General features: G+C 42.7%; 2 protein-coding genes and 1 pseudogene across 3 annotated transcripts in view; 2 read left to right on the top strand and 1 right to left on the bottom strand.

Moving 5' to 3' along the window:
- The first annotated feature begins 620 nt into the window (after positions 1-620).
- LOC129697341 (amine sulfotransferase-like) lies at positions 621-17,583 on the top strand. Of its 2 annotated transcripts, XM_055635793.1 has the most exons (9): positions 621-729; positions 8,775-8,962; positions 12,444-12,652; positions 12,866-12,968; positions 13,623-13,702; positions 15,036-15,162; positions 15,986-16,080; positions 16,539-16,719; positions 17,186-17,583. In XM_055635793.1, exons 1-9 carry the CDS (start codon positions 644-646, stop codon positions 17,302-17,304), a joined length of 1,188 nt encoding a protein of 395 aa, XP_055491768.1. In that variant the 5' UTR covers positions 621-643; the 3' UTR covers positions 17,305-17,583. The 2 variants fall into 2 exon arrangements, with proteins under 2 accessions (XP_055491768.1, XP_055491767.1); XM_055635792.1 differs by lacking the exons at positions 12,866-12,968; positions 13,623-13,702 and having other exon boundaries at positions 629-729.
- On the top strand, positions 1,797-1,901 carry LOC129697740 (U2 spliceosomal RNA; annotated as a pseudogene).
- Positions 17,584-22,029: 4,446 nt separating the features above from the next.
- The window catches only part of rwdd1 (RWD domain containing 1), a 32,520-nt gene continuing 27,768 nt past the window's right edge, over positions 22,030-26,781 (bottom strand). The window contains exons 5-7 of the mRNA XM_055635791.1: positions 26,429-26,558; positions 25,026-25,088; positions 22,030-22,342 (exon numbers count right to left, since the gene is read on the bottom strand). Of these exons, the coding sequence (XP_055491766.1) occupies positions 22,233-22,342; positions 25,026-25,088; positions 26,429-26,558 (303 nt within the window). The 3' untranslated portion in view covers positions 22,030-22,232. The remainder of the gene's footprint in view (positions 22,343-25,025; positions 25,089-26,428; positions 26,559-26,781) is intronic.

The following is a 26,781-nucleotide window of genomic DNA, read 5'->3' as shown; positions in this document are numbered from 1 at the left end:
TCAATAGACTGGAATTAATAGTGCGCAACTGGAAAACAGATTTCCTTCCTCATCTTAATTTTATTCAACAAATTCAATCCAATTATTATTTCCTGTAACACGTTCAGTTTTGTCCTTTTCAACTTTTCAACAGTGTATTACCCCACAGATAAATGCATCTATTTCTTGTTTACTTTTACATTTCCTCTTAATTAATACTATTGCAAATATTTAATTTCCCCTGCGCGCTCACCTTATTCATTTTAGAAAGTTTACATAAGTTTAGAAAATAATGAATAAGTAATGTGTGGAAAGTTATCACATAATAACGGTTCCTATTAAGCAAATTAATTAGTCTTTAACGTGTTTAAAAGTAAAATGTTCCATAGATTCTGCCGTTAAATGACTTCAAACATATTGAGAATGCAAAGAAGATGTTAGTAATTTTACACAATGTTCTGTCAACGTCAGAATAACTATCAAATATATAATTTTATAAACAACATGATGCAGTAGGTAGTGCTGCTGACTCACAGTTCCAGCAATCCAGGTTCAATCCAGACCTCTAGTAATGTGTGTGTGAAATTTGCACTTTCTTAATTTGACTGTGTGATTTTACTTCGGAGTCACGTGAGTGACTTCGTGAAGAACCCCGCTTCCACGCATGCGTGCCATATCGCTACACGCATTCGAACTCGTCATCGCTGGAGGAAGGACGTTCCTCCAAATCGGCAGGGGAACCTGCAACAGGTACGTAAGGGAACTTTGTTTTCTTTACTTACCCTTGTTTATCAAGAAGGCTGATGAAGCTGGCTGGGGAGAGTCTGCAGATCTGCAGGCAGCCAGCAGCGGCTGGGGCCCGTTAATTTATTTTTAAACAGGAACGGAGCCGACTTTAGCTCCAGGACAACGGTCGCTGGAGCAGAGAGTTTTCCCGACAATTCGGAAACAGCCCCACTAGTCATTTAGTGGATTTAATATTTCATGGGTCCGAGGGGCTGGAAGGTGCGGAACTGGCGCGTTAACGGGGGTTCCGCAGGTCTAAAAATAGCGGCGAGCGGTCAGTGCCCGAGATCACTGAGTACGCGTTGGACCCGCTGGACCGCGCTGGAGCACCGCAGAGGCAGGGGGAAAACAGACAGCAGCAACAGGCTGAACTCCCGTAATGGGAATAACTGTGCCAGACTTACCCCCCCGCCCCGACTTTTGCTCCTGTTTTTCCCTCCCGAATTTTGCTCCCAACTTCGCTCCGCGCCGACCACGGCTGGTTGGGAGAGGAAGGCATAATCAGAGTCGTGGACTTCGAGGAGTAAATTGAAAGTCGGGAAAAGCAGGTAAGAGACTCTGCGTTCCTTCCACTTACCTTTTAGGTGCAGACATGGACCGGGTCCAGTGCAGACATGGACCGGGTCCATGTCAGCTGCAGAAAGCCGGCGGGAGAACCGCGCAGTGCAGGCAGCCGGCAGGAGAGCAGCAACGGCAGCCGGCAGCGGCAGGAGCAGCAGCAGCGGCAGCGGCAGCGGCAGCGGCAGCGGCAGCGGCAGCGGCAGCGGCAGCGGCAGGAGCAGCAGCGGCACATCGATTCCCAGAGAGGGAAAACACCTGTGCCCGACTTCGCTCCCGCACCAGGAGAAAAATTAATTTTCTCGACCAGTATGCCAGTCTCGCTTTGGAAGCGAGTCTGGCTTCATGCAGCGCTACCGGCCAGCGCCGAGGCCAAGGACATTGCAGTGGACTTGACTGGCTGCAATCGACCGCGAGGGACCAGTACTGTGAGTACCGGGGTCGGTCCCAGCGGGTTTTTTTTAGTTACAGAGATCACTTCTTGGCCTTTTGGCTAAGATCAAGTATAGTATCTGTTTATTATCAGTTTTAATATCTAATACGTCCCTTATCTAAGGACCATATAAGCAGGAGTGCCCAGAACTGAGGGCATTAGAGTGGGGTTGACCGGCTGCAACGACTGCGAGGGACCAGTACCGTAAGTACGGGGGTCGGTCCCAGCGGTCTGAGATAAACAAGCAGCCAGGAGCACTGAGAGCGTTGGAGCTGGGTTAAAGAAATGGGCTAGATGGAATCAGCTGTGCCAGATGTCCTCCACACCGGCCATATCCACTCCACGGAAGGAAGGACAAAGCTGGAGAAGGAGGACCGTGAAGCAGCGGGCAGCCAGCGGCACTTGGATCAACCGTAGTGGGATCAACTGTGCCCGATGTCGGCCCCGCACCGGCCAGATCCATGCGGCCGAGCGGTAAGGCTAGACACAAAACAAACAAGGTCGTCGACTCAGAAGGGTCCGACTTTGCATAACCGCCGGCAACCAGCGCCCGAGAGCGCTGGAGCAGGGAGAAGCGGTGTATGGAGCCTTGCTCCTACGTGATAAACCCACAGCAGTACCTCTTTGAGGGCTGCACAGTGCTTCTACCCCATCAGAGGGGAGCACTGCGGGTCAGTTTCTGGGCTGACCTGCAAGAGGGGTCCGCAGAACAAAAGACAAGTGGGCAGGAGGTAAGCCCCACATGGGTACCCCGTACGGGACCCTAGAGATCTCTAACTCTATAAAAAAGAGTAGGCAGGACCCTGATGGGCCAGAGCCTGGTAATACAGCATCCCATGATCCTAACACAGCAGGGACTCTGCGGGACATGGTGGCTGATTACTTTAACCAAGTCAAACATGGGTAGACTTGGATCCAGGATGGCAATAGTATTACTATGTGTCTGGCCACAAACGCCAACAAGAAATATTTACAGAGATTGGCCAGACATCTGCCACCTGGCAACGGTGAGGCATTACAGGTGCCCAGTGTAAAACCAATGCATTTGGCAGCATATGGGGACGAACATCAGGAACCAGGACCTCAAGATCCAGAAAACCTTAAAGGGATTGACGGAAGGGATCACAGCATACACCCGCACCCTGGACTAAACGGAGATAACCAAAGACCATCAAGACACACTAGCTCGGTTTAGTAATATGCAATATGAGCTGAACTACATGTGGAAGGCTGCCATTCAGCCAGCACTGGACCCCTAAAATGCTACCATTTGCAAACAAAGAACCGTGGGTGGACGAAGCAAGACACTGGGGCTCATCAAGGCCAGCGCAAGGGCCTATTTTGGAGCACGATACCAGCCACATGCAAGGCCATAAAAAATGTGGCTCATACCAGTGGCAGTGCCAGAAATCAATATAACCCGCAGTAGCCTTTTAGGGTATGGCCAGGGCAGCACCCTGGCAGATGCGGAAGCCTCAAACCTCCCACACTACCCCGAACAAGAGATCTAACCAGAACCCCCTTTTCAAAAAACCAAGGAAATAACACAACCACCGGTAACCATGGAGGTAGGTGGGTGTGGTTTCTTCTGTTAAAAAGGGACCCACGATGGTGGGAAAGAGGAGGTTGCAACACTACAGTTATGTATGGCATAGAATCACTACAGATTCATATAATCTCAGCAGTATTCAGGGTTATCTGATAGAATTTACTCATCCCAATAACCCCAGTAGAACATACACCAGAATGGCATTTTGTCCTTACATAAACCAAACAATCTAAAGCCCACATGGTGCTACAAAAATTGTACACAAAAGGTGTGATTGAGCATACTTTTCATGGAACATTAGAATTTGTATCAAACATATTTATTAAAAATAAAATAGATGGGGGTTGCAGGATTATCATTGACTTTTCAACCCTAAACACATTCGTTCAAGATGTTCATTTTAAGATGGATACTTTTATTACTGATAAAGACTTGGTGTCAGCGGGGTTTTTCTTTATGGCAGGCATTGACTCAAAAAAGGGGGAACTTTGGCAATATAGAGCTTACCAAAGGGGCTAACATCAGCCCCAATATTATTTACAAAAATTCTAAAACCAGCTTGGCATTGTTATGTAAACAAAGCCATAGGGTGATGTATTTCCCCCGTTCTGCCCCATCAATGGGGTACTAGGGAATTCAACTAGACTCGGCATCTGGAATTCTGAGAGTACCCGACTGGCCTACTAAATCATGGTATTCGGCCATACAGGGGATGGTGTTAGAACCATGTTCCCTCATGAACATAGCCAAATTTATTAATTCATCCAGTGACTGGGGGCAGTCAACCAGGCCATAAGACTATGGATTTGTTGATTTGTAGAGTCTAAAAGACCCACTACACGGCATGGGGCTGTCAGACAGGACGATGAATCTCATCTCATCTGCGCTAAGACTGTCAACACGGAAGCAGTACCTTCGACACATCAAGAAATGGGGCATATACTGCTTGGACAACAACCTCGACCAAAAGGCCAAGAACATTCTGGCTGTATTGGAATTTTAACAAGCCTCCATTATGATAATCGATGGAGCTACAGTGCCATCAATAGTGCCAGAAGTGCACTCTCCAATTACCTATCACAAGGAACGGAGTGGCACACGGTGGGAACGCACCCCCTGGTAACAAAACTCATGAGGAGCATATTCAATGGTAATCCCCCTAAAACCAGGTACTCCGAAATCTGGGACGTGGGTGTCGTTCTAAACATGCTGAGGAGCTGGTAGCCCATAACAGCATTGTCACTTCAGTAACGGACCATGAAGATGGTTATGCTCATGGCGGTAGTTGCCGCACAACGAGTCCAGCCATTAAGCAAACTGAGCCTGGACTCCCTGATCATCTCACCCGAGAAACTGGTGCTTGTCATACAGGATTTAATAAAAGAAAACAGACCAGGTTCATCGGGTCAAGTGTTTGAATTTATGGTATACCCATATGACGAACGACTGTGTATAGCAAGACACATCCAACTATACATAGAATATACTAAGAGCATTTGAGGTCAGAGAATGCCGTTGTTAATCTCTTACAAGAAACCGCACAAAAGGGTCACGACCCCAACTATATCAAGGTGGCTCAAATATGTCCTAAAGATGGCAGGAATAGACACTAATGTTTTTTAACTCTCATTCAACCAGGGCTGCAGCAACATCCGCAGCAAAAATCCTAGAGGTACCCACAGACCAAATCCTCAGAATGACAGGATGGTCATCCGAAAGGGTTTTTTCCAAAGGGTTTTATAATAAGCCAGTTATATTTTGGAGCCATCATCGTGTTCGGAAACCATTTTATGTTCAACAATATAATTTGCCCGAAAGGTTACAGGGCTATGATTGTCAATTTAAAACATTTATATATTTTTCGTTATACCAAACAACTCTTTGTATAAGTGTGTTTTAAAATTACTAATGATACTCTCTCCCAATACCCAAGGCAGTTGTGAGCATGGACTCGTTCCACGGCATGAGGTCACAGAGCTTTGAAATCTTCACGAAGTCACTCACGTGACTCCGAAGTAAAATAGTAAGATTAAACGAGAATTTACCAGTTTGAAGTTTGATCTGTATTTTATGAGGAGTTACGATGAGGGATTACGTGCCCTCCGCTCCCACCCTCTTATGATCATATCAAAAACTGGTATCTCTTTGATAATCTTACTATGTTAGATCATTATAGGTTCCTGTGACCTCACACCGCTGCTTTGAAGAATGACACGCATGCGTGGAAGCGGGGTTCTTCACGTAATCCCTCATCGTAACTCCTCATAAAATACAGATCAAACTTCAAACTGGTAAGTTCTCGTTTAATCTTACTATTTTCCCTCATTTCCTCTCACATGCCAAAGATATGCTGGTTGGTAGGTTAACTGTTGTAAATTGTTGGTGGGTCAGTGGAGAAGTAAGATGGTGTTTAAGAAGGAACTGCAGATGCTGGAGAATCGAAGGTACACAAAAAAGCTGGAGAAACTCAGCGGGTGCAGCAGCATCTCTGGAGCGAAGGAAATAGGCAACGTTTCGGGCCGAAACCCTTCTTCAGACTGATGTCGGGGGAGGGAGCAGGACAAAGATGGAATGTAGGCGGAGACAGTAAGACTGGTGGGAGAACTTGGAAGGGGGAGGGGATGGAGAGAGAAAGCAAGGGCTATCTGAAGTTAGAGATTTACCCGGGAAGGGGATGGTTTGTGTGGGAAGGGACAAGTTGACCAGGGAGTTTCGGAGGGAACTGCGCTCAGGATGAGGTGTTCCATACCAGGGCATCGGAGATGTCCTCATTCTTTAGGAAATGGGGGTTCCCCTCATCCATTATAGGTGAGGCTCTCACTAGGATCTCCTCGATATCCTGCAGATCACCTTCCACCTCATCAGCCGTCGCATACAGCATATAATACTCCAACATTTTCGCCACCTCTAACGGGATCCTACTGCTGGCCACATCTTCCCATCTCCACCCCTTTCTGCTTTCCGCAAAGACCGTTCCCTCTGAAACTCCTTGGTCAACTCGTCCCTTCCCACCCCAACAACCCCAACCACCCCCTACCCGGGTACTTTCCCCTTGCAACCGCAGGAGATGCAACACCTGTCCCATTACCTCCTCCCTCGACTCCATCTCAGGACCCCAACAGTCTTTCCAGGTGAGGCAGAAGTTCACTTGCACCTCCTCCAGCCTCATCTACTGTATCCGCTGTTCCAGGTGTCAACTTCTTTACAACGAGCGCAGGCTCGGCGATCATTTCACTGAACACCTCCGCTCAGTCCGTTGTAACCTACCTGATCTCCCAGTTGATCAGCATTTCAACTCCCCCTCCCATTCAAAATCTGATCTTTCTGTCCTGGGCCTCGTCCATTGTCAGTGAGGCCCAGTGCAAATTGGAGGAACAACGCCTCATATTTCACTTGGGTAGTTTAGACCCCAGCGGTGTGAATGTTGACTTCTCTACCTTCAGATAGACTTTATTTTCTCTTTCCATCCCCTCCCCCTTCCCAGTTCTCCACTAGTCTTACTGTCTCCGACTACATTCTACCTTTGTCCCTCCCCCTCCCCTGACATCAGTCTGAAGAAGGGTCTTGAACCGAAACGTTGCCCATTCCTTCTCTCCAGAGATGCTGCCTCACCCGCTGAGTTACTCCAGCATTTTGTGTTTACCATTTAAACCAGCATCTAGTTCTTTCTTACACATGGAATTGATGGTAATGTGGGAGGAAATGGGTTTCAAGAAAATAAATAGGGGGTAGAATTGATGATTTTGCTTTGAGAGGTAAGATAGATGTATGGATTGAATGTGTCTTATGAAACAGAAAGAAATATGAGGAGAAAAAAATAATTGCCATCCTTAACACAATATGACAACTGACAACAGCATTTTATTATTTCTATTGTCTTGTTAATCTTGCAAGTAAAGAATTATAGAAAAGTCCATCTGAAAAGACCAACTGACTCTTTGATAGACACAAAATTTTGGGGTAACTCAGCGGGACAGGCAGTATCTCTGGAGAGAAGGAATGGGTGACGTTTCGGGTCGAGACCTGTCTTCAGGATCTGTGAGGAGGATGCTAGGAGACTGCAAGGCGACTTGCATAGGCTGGGTGAGTGGGCAAATGTTTGGCAGATGCAGTATAATGTGGATAAATGTGAGGTTATCCATTTTGGTGGCAAAAACGGGAAAGCAGACTATTATCTAAATGGTGGCCGATTGGGAAAGGGGGAGATGCAGCGAGACCTGGGTGTCATGGTACACCAGTCATTGAAGGTAGGCATGCAGGTGCAGCAGGCAGTAAAGAAAGCAAAAGGTATGTTGGCTTTCATAGCAAAAGGATTTGAGTATAGGAGCAGGGAGGTTCTACTGCAGTTGTACAGGGTCTTGGTGAGACCACACCTGGAGTATTGCGTACAGTTTTGGTCTCCAAATCTGAGGAAGGACATTATTGCCATAGAGGGAGTGCAGAGAAGGTTCACCAGGCTGATTCCTGGGATGTCAGGACTGTCTTATGAAGAAAGACTGGATAGACTTGGTTTATACTCTCTAGAATTTAGGAGATTGAGAGGGGATCTTATAGAAATTTACAAAATTCTTAAGGTGTGGGACAGGCTAGATGCAGGAAGATTGCTCCCGATGTTGGGGAAGTCCAGGACAAGGGGTCACAGCTTAAGGATAGGGGGAAATCCTTTAAAACCGAGATGAGAAGAACTTTTTTTCACACAGAGAGTGGTGAATCTCTGGAACCCTCTGCCACAGAGGGTAGTCGAGACCACAGTTCATTGGCTATATTTAAGAGGGAATTAGATGTGGCCCTTGTGGCTAAGGGGATCAGAGGGTATGGAGAGAAGGCAGGTACGGGATACTGAGTTGGATGATCAGCCATGATCATATTGATTGGCGGTGCAGGCTCGAAGGGCCGAATGGCCTACTCCTGCACCTAATTTCTATGTTTCTATGTTTCTAAACCTCAGAGTGTGTAGGAAAGAACTGCAGATGCTGGTTTAAATCGAAGGTAGACACAAAATGCTGGAGTAACTCAGCGGGCCAGGCAGCATCTCTGGAGAGAAGTAATGGGTGACGTTTGGGGTCGAGACCCGTCTTCAGACGGTTCTGTATTGACTCTTTCAAAGATAAATCAAATTAGTTTCACACCCCTGCTCTTTTTACACAATACTAATATTGTTTTTCCCCTCCCTTTGAAAATATATCCTCTACTCCAATAGCAGCCCATTCTAAACTCTAGCAACGTTAAATAAAAAAATATTTTCCTTACCATTCTTTTTGTTCAGCCATTCTGTCTAAACGTTCATGATTTAAAAAAAGATCCATTAAATCTCTTAATCCTCACTGATCAGCAAAGAACATTCCCAAGCTTCTGTATTCTATCCGTATAACGCCTTGACGCAAACACAAATACAATTATTTGTATATTTAAACTCATCACATATTAACCAGCAACGAGTTACTTATTAATTGCCTTTACGATTTACAGATCTTTGGTGCTTCTAACATTTTGGAGTGGAATAATGGCAGACAGTGAGAGTGATTTCCAAACAGTTAGGCTATTCAATTACAAAGGATGCAAGATGTCCGGCATTCACACCATTCAACGTTTGGATCAGATGGAAAATTACGAGGTGCGAGATTCTGACGTATTCGTGGTAACATATCCTAAATCTGGTGAGTAGTTCATTAGATGATCCTTGTTGGTCACATCTATGAAATACTGTACACTCCATGCTTCACCTGCAATCAAATAACAAAAAATGCGTTGTTATTATGATAATTAAGAATAAATTCTCTAGAAGTATTATTATCTTAATTCTATTATATTTAACAAGTCTAGACAATTCTGAGTTAATTTGTCATTTATCCCTGCTTTTACTGTGAAATCTGAAGACTTGCTTTCATTATGGACGTGGAGTGAAAAACTCTTCTTAATGGTAGTGCGCTGTTTTTTTAATTTAGAAGCATAAAACAGCACAGAATTTTCCACGGGTAAAATTTGATAAAAATGAAAGGCCCTGAAATCTAACTGGTTTGCCTGCATTGTCTTTCCTCTTCAATGTGGGAATGCCCAATTTGCCGCAATTTGCAGGCATTACCGAAAGGACCATGGCATTTGGTCAAAGGTAGACATAAAATGCTGGAGGGTGAGGCAGCATCTCTGGAGAGAAGAAATGGGCGACGTTTCAGATCGATATCCTTTATGTCGTTTGGTCAGACGACACTGTTTATTTCAGCATCATGTGAATGAAAATGTACTTTCCCATGATGGTAATTATTTCATGTCTCTCCAAAAATTCAACTCTCTGGCACACAAAGTGTCAACTGCTCTGAGTTCCACTTGTCCAGGTGTTAAACACCACACCAAATATGTATCGAATGAAAAATATTCTCACTAACTACCATTTATTTCACTCCATAAACTTTAGAAGGCCCAAAGGTCTGTAAATCTCAAGGACGATTAATAATTAACTCATTACAGGTTTATACTTGAAGAGCTCCAATATACATGCCCAGTGCTGGTAGTGCTATTTTGCTGCTGTGCCGATTACATTTATTATTATTTCCCATACCTTTGTGGTTGACGATTATTCACAAACCCATCAGGTTTTTATCATGCTCCGTGCTCAATAGCTGTGTTTTGAAGATCCACTCACATTGCCATTTGTAGCTTCAGCATTTCACAATGACATGCAGCCTTTTGTGGGGGACATCTGTGTGTATATTTGGTGTGATTCAAACTGCATTGCTATCATGAAAGCCTTCAGATTCCTGCCAAACACACCAGCCAATGAAGTTGAAGTTGCTCAAAGCAAATGGTAGCCATGTCATTTCTGAGTGTAGTTTACAGAGTTCTGGCCATGGAGACCAGTGCGTCCACACAAATAGAATCTTATATTTCCTGGAATGTGATGGTATTTCCTGAAATTTTCAAAAAATGCCCCCCTGCGGGCTATTTGTTGTTGGGTTATTTTTGTGGGCACACATTAACAACACAAAGAAGAACAAGGCAAAACAGGTATATATAACTACACCGTATCTGCCTGCTAATGTTACTCACTTGTACAGTGTTATGCAAGGCAGCTTTTATTGCCTCCTCCTCCAACAGCTTTCGTTGTTTTTTCAAATTCTCTGCTCCCTCTCTCTCTCCCTCTCTACCCTTTCCCTTCCTCCCACTCTCCCTCTCTTCGTCCCTCCCTCTCTCCCTCCCTCCCCCTCTCCCTCCCTCTCTCTCCTCCCTCCCCCCTCCCTCTCTCCCGTCTCCCCTCCTCCTCCCTCTCTCCCTCTCCTTCCTTCTCTCCTCTCCTCTCTCCCTCTCTCTCTCTCTCTACCCATCTCTCTCTCCCTCCCGCTCCCTCTTTTCTCTCCCTCCTTCCCCCTTTCCCTCCCTCCCTCTCTCACTCTTCCTCCCTCTCTCTCCCCCTTCCTTTTTTCTCCCTCCCTCGCTCCCCTTCCTCTCTCTCCCTCGTTCCCTCCTCCTACATTTCCCCCCTCCTTCCTCTCTCCGTCCCTCCCTCACACTCTCCCTCCCCTCTCCCTCCTCTCTCTCACTTTCCTCTCCCTCTCGGCCCTTTGAGCCCACCCACCGTTCTGTAACATCAAGGCCAATCCCAATGTAACTGCAATTCCACCGCCCACTGGTAAATTTCCACCACTAGGCTTATCCAGAATTCTACCACTGCCTGAAAAATAATTAAAGGCTCAACTTCCACTGAGAATGAGAATACCAAAGACTCAATGTTATACGAGAATTTTCCCCAAACAGCCTGTGACCCATAGTGCTGTGGCCATAGCGCTATGTTTAAAGCACATAACGCTGCAGCCGACAGCTCTTTGTTTAAATTCCCACGCGTTAAACTGACAGCGCTCTGATTAAACCATTGAGCGCCAAACCGGCAGTGCTGTTGTGTATTACCATTACACCCCTTTGCAGGCCCGATGCCATTATTCCATTATTCCATTTGCCTAAAATGACCCGAAGGCAACCAGAATCATGGCCGTCCAAAGGGGGGGGGGGGGGGGGGGGGGGGGGGGTGCGTTAGGTGTAACTGCACCTACCCCCAGTTTACCCAAAAGTCAGGCCTATTAAGGTCATAAACTATTGATGAATGAGGAAATTCCATTTCCAGTAGCTGAAGACTTGATGACAGTACGGAGCTTATACCCCAGCTTGTCTTCATGTTGGAAGGGAAATAGGGATGAACAATAAACGTGACCAAGACAGGAACATCCATTTCAAGAAAAATGAAATAAAGATATCAACATATGATAGAAGAAAAGATTTTTGAATAACTTGAAAGATGGCAATATGTCCATGGTGACTAACATTGAATATGTGTGAGAAAGAAGTTCACCAGGTTGAATTCTGTCAGTATTTTCAATTCCATTTACTTCAATGGAACCAATTGTTCAAAGACATGTACTGTAGGCGGTAGATGACAATAGATTGCTAGAGCTAATTAGGGCAGCACAAGGGTGCAGCAGGTAGAGCTGCTGTCTCGCAGCGTCAGAAACTCAGGTTTGATCCTGACCTCCGGTACTATCTGTGTGGAGTTTGCATGTTCTCCACGTGACTGTACAGATTTTCTTCAGATTCTCCAGCCACCTATCATATCCCAAAGACACGGCGGTTTGAAGATTCATGTGGTCTGTGTTAAATTCCCCCTATTGTGTAGGGAGTGAATGCTGAAATGGGACAACGTAGAACCAATATGAACGGTGATCACTAGTTGGGATCGACTTGATAGGCCGAAGGGCCTGTTTCCATGTTGTATCTCTAAGCTTTGCTAAGCTATGATAAATGAACACTCAAAAGATAAGCTTCTCCACTGCAACATGCAAGTTTACTGGCATGCTCGTGATGTTTTTGTTTCTTATGAGTTAAACAAAAAAAGCAAAATCTTGGAAAGGAAGTCCTGCAATCTAATCAAGGAGAAAACAGAAGCGGTAAATATAGATAAATCCCAGAGCCACAGAAAGAAATTCAAATCTTAGCTTATGTAAATACATTTCATATATTTTATATTAATATAGCAACATATGTATGCAGAAAGTGATATTTAATTCATTTCATTGTACATTCAATGTTTGCTTTAATAATTTAATAAATTAAAATTGGTTTGTTAAACAATGTTTTTGTTTATCGAACACTAAGGAACAATATGGATGCAGACAATTTTGATGTATATTTTTATGGATGACGATTTGCAAACAGGAGAAACCAAAGCATCTTTTTTCAAAGCACCATGGCTTGAGCTATCAATAAAAGAAATTAATACTGATGACCGTCCACCACCTCGCTTGTTTGTTACTCATTTGCCTTATCAACTCATCCCAAAAGCTTTGAAGAACAAAAAGGCCAAGGTAAGAATTATTTTTCCCAATCCCATTCAAGAGCACTTATATATTACAACATTAAAGATCCTGTGTCATGCAAAGTTCAAATATTGGTAAGCGATAATATTTTTGGCTATATAATCTTCTTAAACCTATCGAAACCCTGTACTCTGTGAAAATGTGCCATCTTCCACTGTATTATTACTACAACTCAGAGATAAACTCCCTTCACCTTCACAGGGCTCTTCTGCTGCAGATCACATCAAGGAGCAGACATCAGCCACTGACTGGAATAAACTGCAGACTGTTATTCAGGCTGACAACAACTTTAACTTCTGCAATTGTGTATAAGAGATTTCATTTGCTGATTGAATGTGTAAAGCAACTGCATGCTTTGGGTGTGTGAAACTGAAATGCACTTAAAAACACAATCAAATGCTTCTGTGCATGTTTGGGGCATTGGCTACTAATTGCATTCAGAGTTCAATTTTGCACTAGTTTAATCCCACTGCATTGCTACATTGAATTAAGGCCAAGATTTATAATTAACTAGACCAAGTGCAGACCCATTGGGTCTGCTCCCCCAACGCAAGATTCCACCACTCAACCGTTCCCCCAACGCAATATTGACCGTCGGATGTGTGAAAATGGGAAGGCTGTGGCCTAGCATTTGGAAGAAGATAGGAAAAGCAGATTGACACATCGTGGGCAGAAACAAGAAGAGTTTTATTATTATACTAGACTAAGTGGGACCCATTGGGTCCCATGTTCACATGGGAGGGCTGGTCCCCCAATGCAATATTCCACCTCTCCACCAATTCCAATATTGCAGCTCAGTCACTCAGGCCTGGTGGGCTGGCAGCTCAATCACTCAGGCCTGGTGGGCTGGCAGCCCAGAAACTGCCAGAAACCCTGCCCAAAACAGGTGAGAGACTGTGAGGGAGAAGGGGGAGAGGGTGGAGAATCAATTTTAGACATTTTTCATCCTTTTTTGCAGATCACAGCAATGAAGGAGAAAAGTCTATCCTGGCCTGGATCTCACAGGGAGCAAATGAAGGGAGGGAGAAAAATACTGGGGTGAGGTTTTATACTTGCAGGGGGAATACTTACTGATGGGCCGAAGGGACTCCTGGACTAGTACAGGCCTGCTGGGCCGAAGGAGCTCTTTTAAAGAAAATCTGTGAAATCTCAGTGAAAGGCACTTTTTCTGGATTTTTCCTGGTCTGGCACGGGCTTTTTGGGCCAAACTGCTCCTCCTGGGCTAATACGGGCATGTTGGGCAAAAGGGGCTGGTTTCTCGGCTAATAGCGGCCTAGTGGGCCGAAATTTGTGGTTTCAGGCAGGCCAAACAACTCATTTCATTTAATTTCCAATTGCATTGCAGTTTCAAGCACAGGGCACAGCGAATATCTCATTGCATTTTCATTTCACTTCCATTGCCAATGCAGTTTCATGCACAGGGCAGGCCAAGCCAAACAGCTGATTGCATTTTTACTTCATTTCCATTCCTAAATGGAGGGCGCATGGGGCCGTGCTACCAGCACCGGCCGATCAATGTCAATATGCGCCGGTTTCAGCCGCGCAACCAAAGCACTCACGCCGACCCCCCATGTCCAGGACAAAAGTGGACGAGCCATGTTCCAGGACCCGGAAGAGACCATCGTACGACCGCTGGAGGGGTGTTCGATGAGCATCCGTGCGTAGGAAGATGAACTGGCAGTCCTCCAGAGCAGAGGGAACATGCGGACAGAAGGACCCATGACGAGACGTGGACACCGGCACCAGCTTGCCCATCGTCTGCCGGAGACGTTGCAGGGCGTCCGAAGGCTGCTCCACCCAGCTTCACGCCGGACGGGAGGAACTCCCCGGGCACCGTCAACGGGGACCCATACTCAAACTCAGCGGAGGAGGAGGCCAAGTCCTCCTTGGGTGCGGAGTGGATCCGCAGCAAAATCCACGGCAGAGCGTCCACCCAGTCCGGATCATTGAGCCGTGCCTTCAGGGCATCCTTGAGTTGACGGTGAAACCGCTCCACCAGTGAACTGAGGCCCCCGGTCGGATGTTATGTCCAGCGGCATCCCGAACCGGGCAATCCAGTGCGCTGCCAAGGCCGCTACTGCTTCATCACACTTCTCAACCTCCATGCGATGACCAGTGATCAGGTGGAAAAGCAGGCGCATGATTGCAGCCGCCGCTGGCAAGAAACGGTGATAAAACACAACTCTTGAAAGCATCCAGAGAACCGGCTTCCACCTGAGGCAGAGAATTACAGACTCACAACTCTCTGTGAGAAAAAGTGTTTCCTCGTCTCCATTCTAAATGGCTCACTCCTTATTCTTAATTGACCCTGTGTAGATCAGTTGTGCAAAATGAGCATTATCATTAATTGCAATCTTGTTTTACTTAACAGGTTATCTATGTATACAGAAATCCCAAGGATGTTGCAGTTTCTTATTATCATTTTCACAAGTTTGCTAATTATCTAGAAACCCCAGAAAACTTTGGTGCCTTTCTTCAGGCATTTCTCGAAGGCCAAGGTACGAAACCACAAAATTACTAATGTTTTAATAAATGTCATTGCTTAGAACATAGACTGGAACTTGATATTACACCAGGTAGCAATGAAATTAGTATGTCCTATTCAAATTTTGAGTAGAAGAAACGTGTGAGTTTATATAATGACAAATGTTGAAATATTTTTGAATCTTAGTACATATTTATGAACGCTTCTAGATTTACAGAGCCTTTATTTAAATGATAAATTCATTATGTAAGTATAATTTATTTATTAATAAGAAATTAATTTTATTATGTCAATTTCATGCGTCTTATATTTAACAGGTTAATATAATAGCTGTAGCACTGCAGGAACTAAAATCTGATCAACAGGATTAACTTAATTAGGATTAGTTTGGAGGGATGTGGGCCAAACACATGCAGGTGGGACGAGTAGATAGGACATGTTGGTGGTCAGTGTGGGCAAGTTGGGCCGAAGGGCCTGTTTCCACTGTATTAAGCTATGACTCTATAATTACAGTTTTGCTGTATTTCTTCAGCAAGGCACTCCCAGCAAATCAAAGTTAATACTAATATTAGCCAATTGGTTTTATAATGCACAAAAATAATTTTGGATTTTTTTAGTATTCATTCATTGTATTTTAACTTATTAAGTATTGAAGCTATCTGAGGAAATGTGTGGTGTTATGTCTGTCTTGAAGCTGTTGTGGCACTGTAATTTCCTGTAAAGGATTATTAAAGGTTATTCAATTCAATTCAATTCAATTGCTTTAAAATTACAAATGATATGTTATGTGCTTGATCATTTTATCTGGTTCAACAATATTATCTATTTTATTATAGTGGATTACGACAGCTGGTTTAACCATGTCAAAAACTGGTACAATCACAGAGAAGAATTTAACATTATATTCCAGTCTTATGAAGAAATGATCGAGGTAACGACTATTTAAAATTGTGTATTTAAATTGCTATTTTATTAGTACACAAGGTACTCAAACTGACGCTGTATCTTTCCTTCAAAACTGCTAAGCATCCCACGCACTTTTAGAATAATAGCTTTTATTCTAATTACTCATTACATTTAAAAACAATCTTATTTCCTTCTCTGGATCACGTGTGCACTAACTACACATTGTTACCTTGCACCCAGAAGAAGAAATGACAATTTTCTGTATTGCACGTTACAAGATAAGTAATATATTCTCCTGTTGTTAATTCCTGGCCATAATTCATAAGAAATGTTCAACAGCTTTGATATTAAAATGCACCGCAAGAAAGGTTAATAGCGACCAATGTAATAGCTATACTTTCAAAGATTTAAGGTCACTAATTCTCTATTAAATTCTCTCTCGTACACAATGGAATATTAACTATTACTGCTCTTGTACTCTAGGACCTGAAAATGGCAGTACTGAAATTCTGCAAATTTCTTGGAAAACCTGTGGATGACAAAAGTGTTGACGCAATCGTAGAACACTCCACCTTTAAGAACATGAAATTAAATCCAAAAACAAATTATGAAACTGCAGGATTTCCTCTCTTCAACCCATCACTTCCAGGTTTCATGAGGCGAGGTACTTAAAAGTTGTAACTGAATGACTACAGTAAATCAACAAATAAATTAATCATATTGGCAGTAAGACTTTTGACTTTTACCAATGCTAATCCTACAGAATAAATCCCACAAGTCCCACCTGACCCATAATTAATTCAAAATCTACATTACACATTACCATGGGTAAGAAATTACTATCTCTTTCCTCAGATGAAAGGTCAATGACCTGAAACGTTGAGTTTTTTTTGTTTACCACAGAAGCAACCTGATACGGGTATCAGTTACGGGGAGAAGGCAGGAGAATGGGGTTAGGAGGGAGAGATAGATCAGTCATGATTAAATGGCGGAATAGATTTGATGGGCCGAATGGCCTAAATCTGCTCCTCACATGATAAGCTGACTATGTCCAGCATTTTCTATTTTTTTATTTCTGATTATTAACATCTATAATTGTTTCCTTTTCAATCTCTCTTTTTTTTACTCAGGGATAATAGGAGACTGGAAAAACTATTTCACTGTGGCCCAAAATGATATGTTCAATAACATATTCCAGGAGAAAATGAATGCCATTCCTCTAAAGTTCATCTTTGAAAATGTTGAATAATGGTTTATTTTAACAACACTGAATGCTGGATGTTGGTCAAAATGTTTCCAGGCAACTAAAAAAATTGCATAGTAACTCTGCAATCATTTTAATTGTTAAGTCGTATTCCTATTTCATTGTTTGTCCTTAATTTACCCAGAGAAATGTTATCAGTACATATGTAATCCTTTCCTGCTAGTGACTAGTTTTATAATGTGACGCTTTATTTCATTTACCTACCAAACCTTTAAAAGTGGTGTTGATTTAGTCAAAAACTTTATAATAAATGCATCATCTGTATATTTCTGCCTTGATTAATTTGAGCAATGATTGATGTTGAAGAAACGTAAATAGAAGGACGCTTTTTAAAAAAAATTCAGATATTTTATAATAGCCATGTTTTGGTTATGTATTTTAAACATTTTTTACAACTCCAGTTCCATAACATATTTTACAACTCCAGTTCCTTAACGCAATAGCACAACAACATAAGTAGACTCATATTACAATTGATCTTTCCCACAAATATTGCCAATTAAATTAAATTCCTGACTTTAATATCATAGTCTCGGCTCTCAATAAGCACACAAAGCTCATTTGTATCCTGATACAGAGGTGTATGTGCATATCATGTAATTCGAGAAAATGTGCAAACAAATGCAAGATAGCTTCAGCAATGACAGATAGAGTTAGAATAAACAGGCCATTTTTAGTCTGTAATAATTTAAGTAGAAGGGTGCTTCAAGAGTCTGTTCTTGCCCCACAACTACTTATTTATACCAATGACCTGTGGTGGGGGAGGCTCACAGGGGACACCCAGTGTCAAGTCCAGGTCTCTGGACTAATGTATGGGTGATCGCTGGTCGGCCTGGACTCAGTATTTCCATGCTAAATCTCCAAATTAAACAAAGCTAACATGGTTTAAAAACACCATTTATTCAATCCGCCTAGTGGTTATTCCATGACACACCAAACTCTGTCTACAATAGATTTGGTACGCTATAACCAAAATCCTTTAAGATGACGTTTGTTAACACAAGGGTTTACGCACTGTATTGTTGCAACCGGACAGCTTACAGGCGAAGCCATCAAGTCACGTATCAAATATCCTTTATTGTCATTCAGACTTTTCAGTCTGAACGAAATTTCGTGCCTTGCAGTCATAACATAGAATAAAATAACACACACACAATAAACACAGATTTAACATCCACCACAGTGAGTCCGCCAGGCACCTTCTCACTGTGATGGAAGGCAAAAGTCTTAAAGTCCTTGTCTCTTCCCTCCTTGTTCTCCCGCTGCGTTGAGGCGATCCAGGCCTCCGATGTTGTAATCCTGCCAGGTGATGGTAAGCAAGTCCCGCGGCTGAATCTGAGCTCCGCGAACGGGCCGGTTCAAACTCCGCGGCCCGGGGCGGTCGAAACTGCCGCCCTCCAGTCCAGCGGACAAAGCTGTTGTTGCGGGACCTCTGGAAAAACAGGCCACCAACCTGTGACCTGTGAGCTCCCGACAATGTCATCCACTGGGCCTGCGGCCGAGCCTCCGAAGTCAGGTCGCCGCCGCCGCCGCCGCAACGCCGCTACAGCCCCGAAGTCGGCCAGCCTCGCGTTGGTAAGTCCTGGCTGGCTCTACCTCCGGAGCCTCGAGGTATGTATCCTAATATGCCTTTCCCATTTAAGTGCCTCTCTAAATCTTGTTTATGGTGATTGTATCTGACTCCACCATCTCCTCTCACAGCAAGTTCTAGATGTAAACCACTCTGTGTTTTAAAAAAAAACAACTTCAAGGGCCCTCAAATCCCATTGGAAACTCCTTTCACCTTAAACATAAACCCTTGTAATACAATTACTATGGAGAGAAAAGATTCTGACCTTGTACTCCAATCATTTACTTCAATCCAGTCCACATCCATGTAAAAGTCCTTTGGACTTTTTGTAGTTATTTCACTTTGCAACTACATCCTTTCTACATGTGTTTAAGAGGGAACTGCAGATGCTGGAGAATCGAAGGTTACACAGAAAAGCTGGAGAAACTCAGCGGGTGCAGCAGCATCTATGGAGCGAAGGAAACAACTATTCCTTCGCTCCATAGATGCTGCTGCACCCGCTGAGTTTCTCCAGCTTTTCTGTGTAACCTTCCTTTCTACATGTGTAGTGTTCCAAAAGTGCAGCCTAACCAGCCTATGTAAAGTTGCAACATAATGTCACAACTTTTATGTCCTATGCCTTGATCAATGAAGGCAAGCATGTCAGATGCCTTCTTCACTACCATCCTTATGTTGCCACTGTTGGGAAACTTTGGACTTGAACCCCAGGGCCCATCTGTTCATCAACCATTTATAGTACCCTACCATTAACTGTGTATGTCCTACCCTAATTTGACTTCCCAAAATGCATCATCTCACACTTGTCAGCATTAAGTTCCATCCACCAACCTAAATTCTTAAAACAATGAGGGATGATTAAATAGAGAAATACAAGATTCTGAGGGGGCATGTCAAAGTGTTTGCACCGGGAGAATGGCAAACAAGGAAACAATGTTACATTTGGGGCAATGTTTAAAACCAGAAGTGCAGGAATAATTTCGCATAAAGGCTAGTGAATCTCTGGAATTCTCTACCAAGATGTGTTTTAGAGGCTAGACTGCTAGGGGCATGTCAGGAAGTAGACCTTTTTTGAATGATCAGGAAATTGGGCCATGGCAAACTCACACAGAAGAGAAGCGGCCTGGGGAAGATTAGTTAATGATCATATAGAATGATGGTCAGACTTGAGGGGCTTAATTGTCCATCCGCGCTACTAATTTATCAACGTTATTCTACGTGGACTTAAAATCACATATATCTTTATGAAAATTAATGCTCAGGGACAACAAAAATTACATCCAAATTGCGTTAAACACAATCCTGAACATTTAGTTTCCAAATTTCACTTAATTATAAGGTTAACCTTAACATATGTTGCACAGTAATTGAAATTAGTTTCAGTAAGTTAGGTTTTTAGAAAAAAAAACAATCCTTTTCTCTGTTAGTTAATACTGATAGACTCAATAATTCTGAAGGGTCCCAAACTGAAACATCGTCTGTTCATTTCCCTCCACAGTTGCTGCCTAACCCAATGAGTGTATTTTGCAGTTTATTTGTTCAAATTTGCAATAGAGGTGGGAGAATGTTTTCATCAAGATATCTATATAACTAAGTCTCATCTTGACCACTTCCAGTCTGCGCTGCATATTGATTTTGGAAAAAACGCTACCCGTTATCGCTGATTTTTGGCCATCATATTCACAGTCCTCCTCCGCTGAGGCAGCCCCGAGGATATTTCCGATCGATGAAAAAATAAAAAAGTTATTAAAAAAAAATCTTGAGATCAGCTGATTGGTCCTATCGCCTGTCAATCAACATGATAAAGGTAACGACCCTTCTGGGGGGAGGGCGGGACTATAAAACCTCGGATGCCTGGACGTTAGTCAGTCACTCTGAAAGATCGCAAGGGAGAGGCCACAACTCTGATTCTGTGGTGAGTCTACTGAACTGTGAATTTACTGAACTGTAAGTTTACCCGTTATGTGCTTTATGTGGTTATGTAGTTTATGTGGTTATGTGCTTTATGTGGTTAACCCTTTATGTGCTTGCAATAAATGATTTGTTAGCCGGCAATGTGCTTGCAATGAATGATGATTTGTTAACCCTTAATGTGCTTGCAATAAAAGATTTGTTAGCCCTTAATGAAATGAGTTGTTTGCCTGCCCTGTGCTTGAAATTGAAATGAAATTAGTTGTTTGGCCTACCCTGTGCTTTTGCTTTGCTTGAGCTCACCTGAACTGAAAGCAAATGGATTGTATTGTTGGCTGGCCCCGTCTGCCCTGTGCTTTTGCCTTGCTTGAGCTTGCCTGAAATGAAAGCAAATGGATTGTATTGTTAGCTGGCCCCGCCTGCCCCGTGCTTGACGACTTGAAATGGATTGACTTGACATGAAATGGATTGTTGGCCCTGCACTCACTGTGCTTGACTTGACCCACAACACCCATGCTAGCGCTCCAGAACCCACCCCCCCCCATTGGCCACCAGTATTGGAATCGGTGGAGGAGTGGAAAATTTTGTTGGGGTATCAGCCCTCCCATGTGAACCTGGGACCCAACGGGTCCCACTTAGTCTAGTATACATTTATGAGGGGTTAAATAAGACAAATTGGTAAAACGTATTTCCCTTAATAGAGAGGTCAATAGCTAGCGTGCATATATTTAAGGAATTTAGTAGACTGATGGAGGGGAGAGACACATGATGAGGGAAAAAATATAATGAAACTGATATTTCTGGAAATCAATGTTTGAAAGGGTGTCAAGGCAAAAGTCCTGAATGTACAGTATTTGAAAGTAAATTGATACGGCATTGTCAACAACGTGAGCTAGGAAGTGTGAATAAACTGAAATATGCTTTATGGGCAACAGGGCATAAAGACGGTCTAAATGGCTTTCTTTCATAATACAAATGTTTATGAACTTGGAGAAACTTCATCTGCATGAATGAAAGATTGAATATATGTTCTTCTTATAATATTATTATTATTATTGGCACTTCAAATTATTAATTACTAAAATATTCCAATAACCTTGAATTACAAAAAGAAATTAATAAACTTTAATAAATTAACCATTGATTGTACATATAGGTGGAAAAGACTAACAAGTTATGAGTAAGGCTAACATTCCCAAGGAAAATAAATATTTCTTGCCAGATTCAAAATATTGACTTTTGGAGTAAATTTATTGAACACAGTGATGAAACCATACAGAAATGGGCATTAGATAAAAAAAGCTTTGTATTTTTTCTCTGCTTGCTAATTGCAATACAAGTAGTCACAGATACTGTGACTTAATTCTCATTCACTGATGTCTTTAAATCCTGCCATTTGTAAATGGTGACTTTTCCCAAAATCATTTCTTTGAATTCAGTCTTCATCGCTTACTAAATCAGGATTATAATCTGGGTCATCATCGTCATCTAATTCTAGATCATCCATATCTTGGAAAAGGGATTCGTCAACTTCCACATTGTTACCTGTTGTAAATGCACACAGAACATTCAATTACAATATAGTCATGCGGTTTAAACAAGTGAAACATCAATACTTTATTCATGCTTCCTGAAACATAGAAACATAGGAAATAGGTGCAGGAGGAGGCCATTCGGCCCTTCAAGCCAGCACCACCATTCATTATGATCATGGCTGATCGTCCACAATCAATAACCCGTGCCTGCCTTCTCCCCATATCCCTTGATTCCACTAGCCCTAGAGCTCTTTCTATCTCTCTCTTAAATCCATCCAGTGATTTGGCCTCCACTGCACTCTGTGGCAGGGAATTCCACAATCACACTTGTGATTTCTTCTGGGGTGGCAATATTGCTGCTTCACAGCTCCAGATGCATGACTGCTTGATCCTCCTACAATAGACTCCTAAGAATACAGTTCCACCTTCAACACCTTAGTCCTTTCGAAATCCACCTCCAAACTCCTAGACCTAGGAATCAGCACCTCTCTGCCACTGGCTCAACTTTCAGATCCACAGACCACAATCAGTGTGGTGGAATACCTCCACCACAATAATTCACAACACCAGTGCCATTCAAGGATGTGATTTTAGTCCCCTACTATACATCCTATACTCATGACAGTGCGGTCAAATTCGGAGCTGTGGTGGGCCAGATCACGAACAATGATGGGACAGAATGCAGGATGCTGATAACTTGGTTATATTGTGTCAGAAAAATATCCTCTCCCTCAATGTCAGCGAGATGAGGGAGCTAGTTAAAAGGTTTCAGAAAGCATGATGGAATACATGCCCCAATCAGATTCAATAATGCCAATGTGGAAATGGTTGAGAGCTTCAAGTTCCTAGAATTTAATATTACCAACAATCTGTCATAAAACAACCACATTAATATGACTGCAAAGAAGTACACCAAGTTGAATGAGGAAATTTGGTGTGTCTCCAATAACTCTTATAAACTTCTGACGATGCATCATAGAAAGCATACTGTTGGGTTGCATCACAGCTTGGTTTGAGAACAGCTCTGACCAAGACTGCAGGAAATTAAAGAGAGTTATTGATGCCCATCAAACAAACAACACTTCCCTGCATGGACTCCATCTACACTTAACAATATCTCAGAAATGCAGCCAACATAATCAAAGACTTGCCCCACCCCGATCATTCTTCCTTCGCTCTGCTCCTGTATGGCAGAACGTACAGAAGCTTGAAAGCATGCACCGCCAGACACATGAACAGTTTATTTCCCCTCAGTTATCAGGCTTCTGAACGATCCTTCCATAAGGATTTGGGCATGGAGTCATGCAGTGTGGAAACAGGCCCTTCGGCGTAACACGCCAACACCAACCCAACATGTCTCATCAACAATAGTTCTACCTGCCTGCGTTTGGCCCATATCCCTCTAAATCTATCCTATCCATATACCTGCCAAATGTTTCTTTAACGTTGCAATAGTACCTGCCTCAACTACTCCCTTCGGCAGCTCGTTCCATTCACCCACAATTCATTGTGTGAAAAAGTTACCCCTTGGGTTTGCATTAAATCGTTCCCCCCAGACCTTAAAGCTATGTCCTCTGGTTCTCAATTCCCCTATTCTGGGCAAGAGACTCTGTGCGTCTACCTGATCTATTCTTCTCATGATTTTGTACCTCCATAAAATCACCCTTCATCCTCCTGTGCTCCAAGGAATAACTACGGAAATCTACAGAACTGATGAACGATAACGTAGAGAACTACATTCTTAACTCTGTACCTTCCCCTTTGCTCTATCTGTTGTCATTGAACTTGACTTGATTGTATTTATCAATTGTATATCTGATTTGATTTGATAGCATGCTAAACAAAGCCTTTCACTACACCTCGGTACGTGTGACAATAATAAACCTAAACCTCGAGTGAAGTTTACGTGTTCTTTCTGCGATTATATGGGTTTCCACAAATGCTCTGGTTTCCTTCAGTGGTGCAGCTGGTAGAGCAGCTGCCTCACAGCGCACCAAAGTTATATCCTGACTTTAGGTGCTGTCTGTGTGGAGATTGCATCTTTGCCTTTTGACTGTGTGGGTTTCCTTTGGGTGGTCCGGTTTCCACCCACATCCCAGATCCATATTTGTAGGTTGATTGTCCTTTGTAAAATGCCCCTCGTGTGTAGGGAATGGAAGAGAAAGTTGCATAACCTAGAACCAGTATGAATGGGTGATCGATGGTCAGCATGGATTCTGTGGGCCAAATAGCCTATATCTTTCAATCAATTCAACATGCTAAACACCTGCTGGGGTAGTAGGTTAATCAGCTACTGGAACTGCAGGGGGATTGGAGAACCAGGAGAAATGGTAAGGATACGAGTGAAATTGTGTTGATGGACAATGTAGATACAGGACTGAATGACCTGCTTCTGTGCTATATGATGCTAACATTAATTTGGGATATAGTTTAAAAAGTGTATTTTTAAAGTAAAACATCACCATAAATCATAAAAAGTCAAAATACATATTTGCACTTATAACAAATTGATTAAAAGGCAAACATTACACTAGAGAAACAGAAAACTGAAAGTTTGTAGTCCTTCCTCTGTCATATTCATATCTACAATTAGACACACAGTATGCCCAGGATTCTCAAATTAATAATAAATATTAGACACAGTAGCAGACTCAGTAAAAACCATACAGAAATGTAAATACATTGTACTTTACCTTCTTCCAAGAACTGAATGTCAGATGTATCAAGGTTGTGGTCAGTTTCAAACAGCTGCTTTCCTGAAAAATAAATACAACTTCAAAAGTGCAGGATTAAATTTCGTCAGATTTTTACAGCTCATTTGGACTAAAAAATGTCTGCCAAATGCATGAAATATAAATATCCATCTAGTCTCAGGATTAGAGTCGTGGACATTAGGAAAAAGATATCGAGACAAAAATCAGGAAGAATTACAAAGATTTTGCCGTAAAAGCAAAATGCAAGTAATGTCTTGAAGCAAAATTTATCTAAAAGAAAATGTTTGACAAGATCTTTCAAGACACGAAGCATGGTTAGCTGAAAGGATAGATTCCAAAATGGTGGGGATAAATTAGACTTTATTCTTTATTTTACTTTAGAGATGCAGCATGGAAACAGCCCACTGAGTCCACGCCGACCTACAATCACCCCGTATACTAGCACAACCCTACACACTGGGGAAAATGTACAATTTACAGAAGCCAATTGACCTACAAACTTGTATGGTGTTAGAGAGTGGGAGGAAACTGGAGCACCTGGAGAAAATCCACACGGTGACAGGGCGAATGTACAAACGCCATACAGACAGCACCCATAGTCAGGGTTGAACCTGGGCCGTTGACGCTGCAATGCAGCAATTCTACCACGTGCCATTGTCCCGCCACTGATTTTTTTCGTTTTGTAATTAAAGAAAACTTTGGCTACGATAAGTATAACACAAGGCAACTAATTTAATCTATAATTTATACTTGGGAGGGTGATAGAGGTTCAAATGGTAATTGGAGCAACCCAGTTTGCAGATGACAACGGTCAAAAGTAAACAGTGAAAGTATACATGAAAGTAAAAGTCTTAATCAACGCAATAGCTGCCTCGCCAACAGTCTGTGTTAAATGTATGTTTTAATGTTCCTTGGCTTGTTTTACGAGGGGGGTGGGGGAAACTTAAAAAAAATCTCTTATCTCGACGGAGATGTGATTTTTTCCCGTATCATATCTCTGTACGCACTGTGGCCTAACGTCGAGGAGCTGGCCTTTGCTGGAGACCGTTTTCAGGAGCTCCAACCGCGGAAGGCTGCGGTCTTTAACATCGTGGAGCTCGCGGTGTCTGGTTAGAGACCAATTCGGGAGCTCCAAACTGCAGGAGCTTCGACCGCCGGCTGCGGGAGCTTCGATCGCCCAGACGGATGGTTCGACTGCCCCGACCATAGGAGAAAAATTAGTGCTTTTTTTTAGTGTACCTGTATGGTAATACGAATATCACTGTACCTTAATTGGTACACGTGACAATAATAGACCTTTGAAACCTTTGAAGAAGGAAACTTTAGCACTGAAAAATATTCCAAACAAAATCAAAGTAATTTCACATTTTCAGTTCACAAACCTGTCAGTTTAACTTTTCCAGCCTGCTCCTCTTCCTTTTGATTTTTTCTTATTTCAATTAACTCTGCATCAAATCTTGCTTTCCATGACAAGAAATTTTCAATTGTTAGAGGCGTACCATGGAAAACAGCCTAGAAAGAGTTTGCAGAAAACATTTGACTCTTACATGTAAACGCAGAAGACCAAAAACTCAATTTAAAATATCAAAAAAACGATCTTTACTACTGACAAGTTAGAATTACAATTTATTATGCAGTTTTTGAATCCAAGGTCAAATCAAGGCTTCACTGTTATCCTATGGATACAGATAACTTTAAAAAATATTTCAAGAGTTACTTTTCCAGTTTGGTATGG

Source organism: Leucoraja erinacea, chromosome 5 (genome assembly GCF_028641065.1).
Source record: "Leucoraja erinacea ecotype New England chromosome 5, Leri_hhj_1, whole genome shotgun sequence".
In the NCBI taxonomy this organism is placed as follows: domain Eukaryota; kingdom Metazoa; phylum Chordata; class Chondrichthyes; order Rajiformes; family Rajidae; genus Leucoraja; species Leucoraja erinaceus.
This window is presented reverse-complemented; position numbering and strand designations above follow the sequence as displayed.

Bases quoted from the DNA above. Each gene is read 5' to 3' on its own strand.
- LOC129697341 (XM_055635793.1), top strand. From the start codon at position 644: ATGCGTGCCATATCGCTACACGCATTCGAACTCGTCATCGCTGGAGGA. The intron at 730-8,774 runs GTACGTAAGGGA...TACGATTTACAG, and splicing joins GGCAGGGGAACCTGCAACAG to ATCTTTGGTGCTTCTAACAT. The intron at 15,163-15,985 runs GTACGAAACCAC...ATTTTATTATAG, and splicing joins GGCATTTCTCGAAGGCCAAG to TGGATTACGACAGCTGGTTT.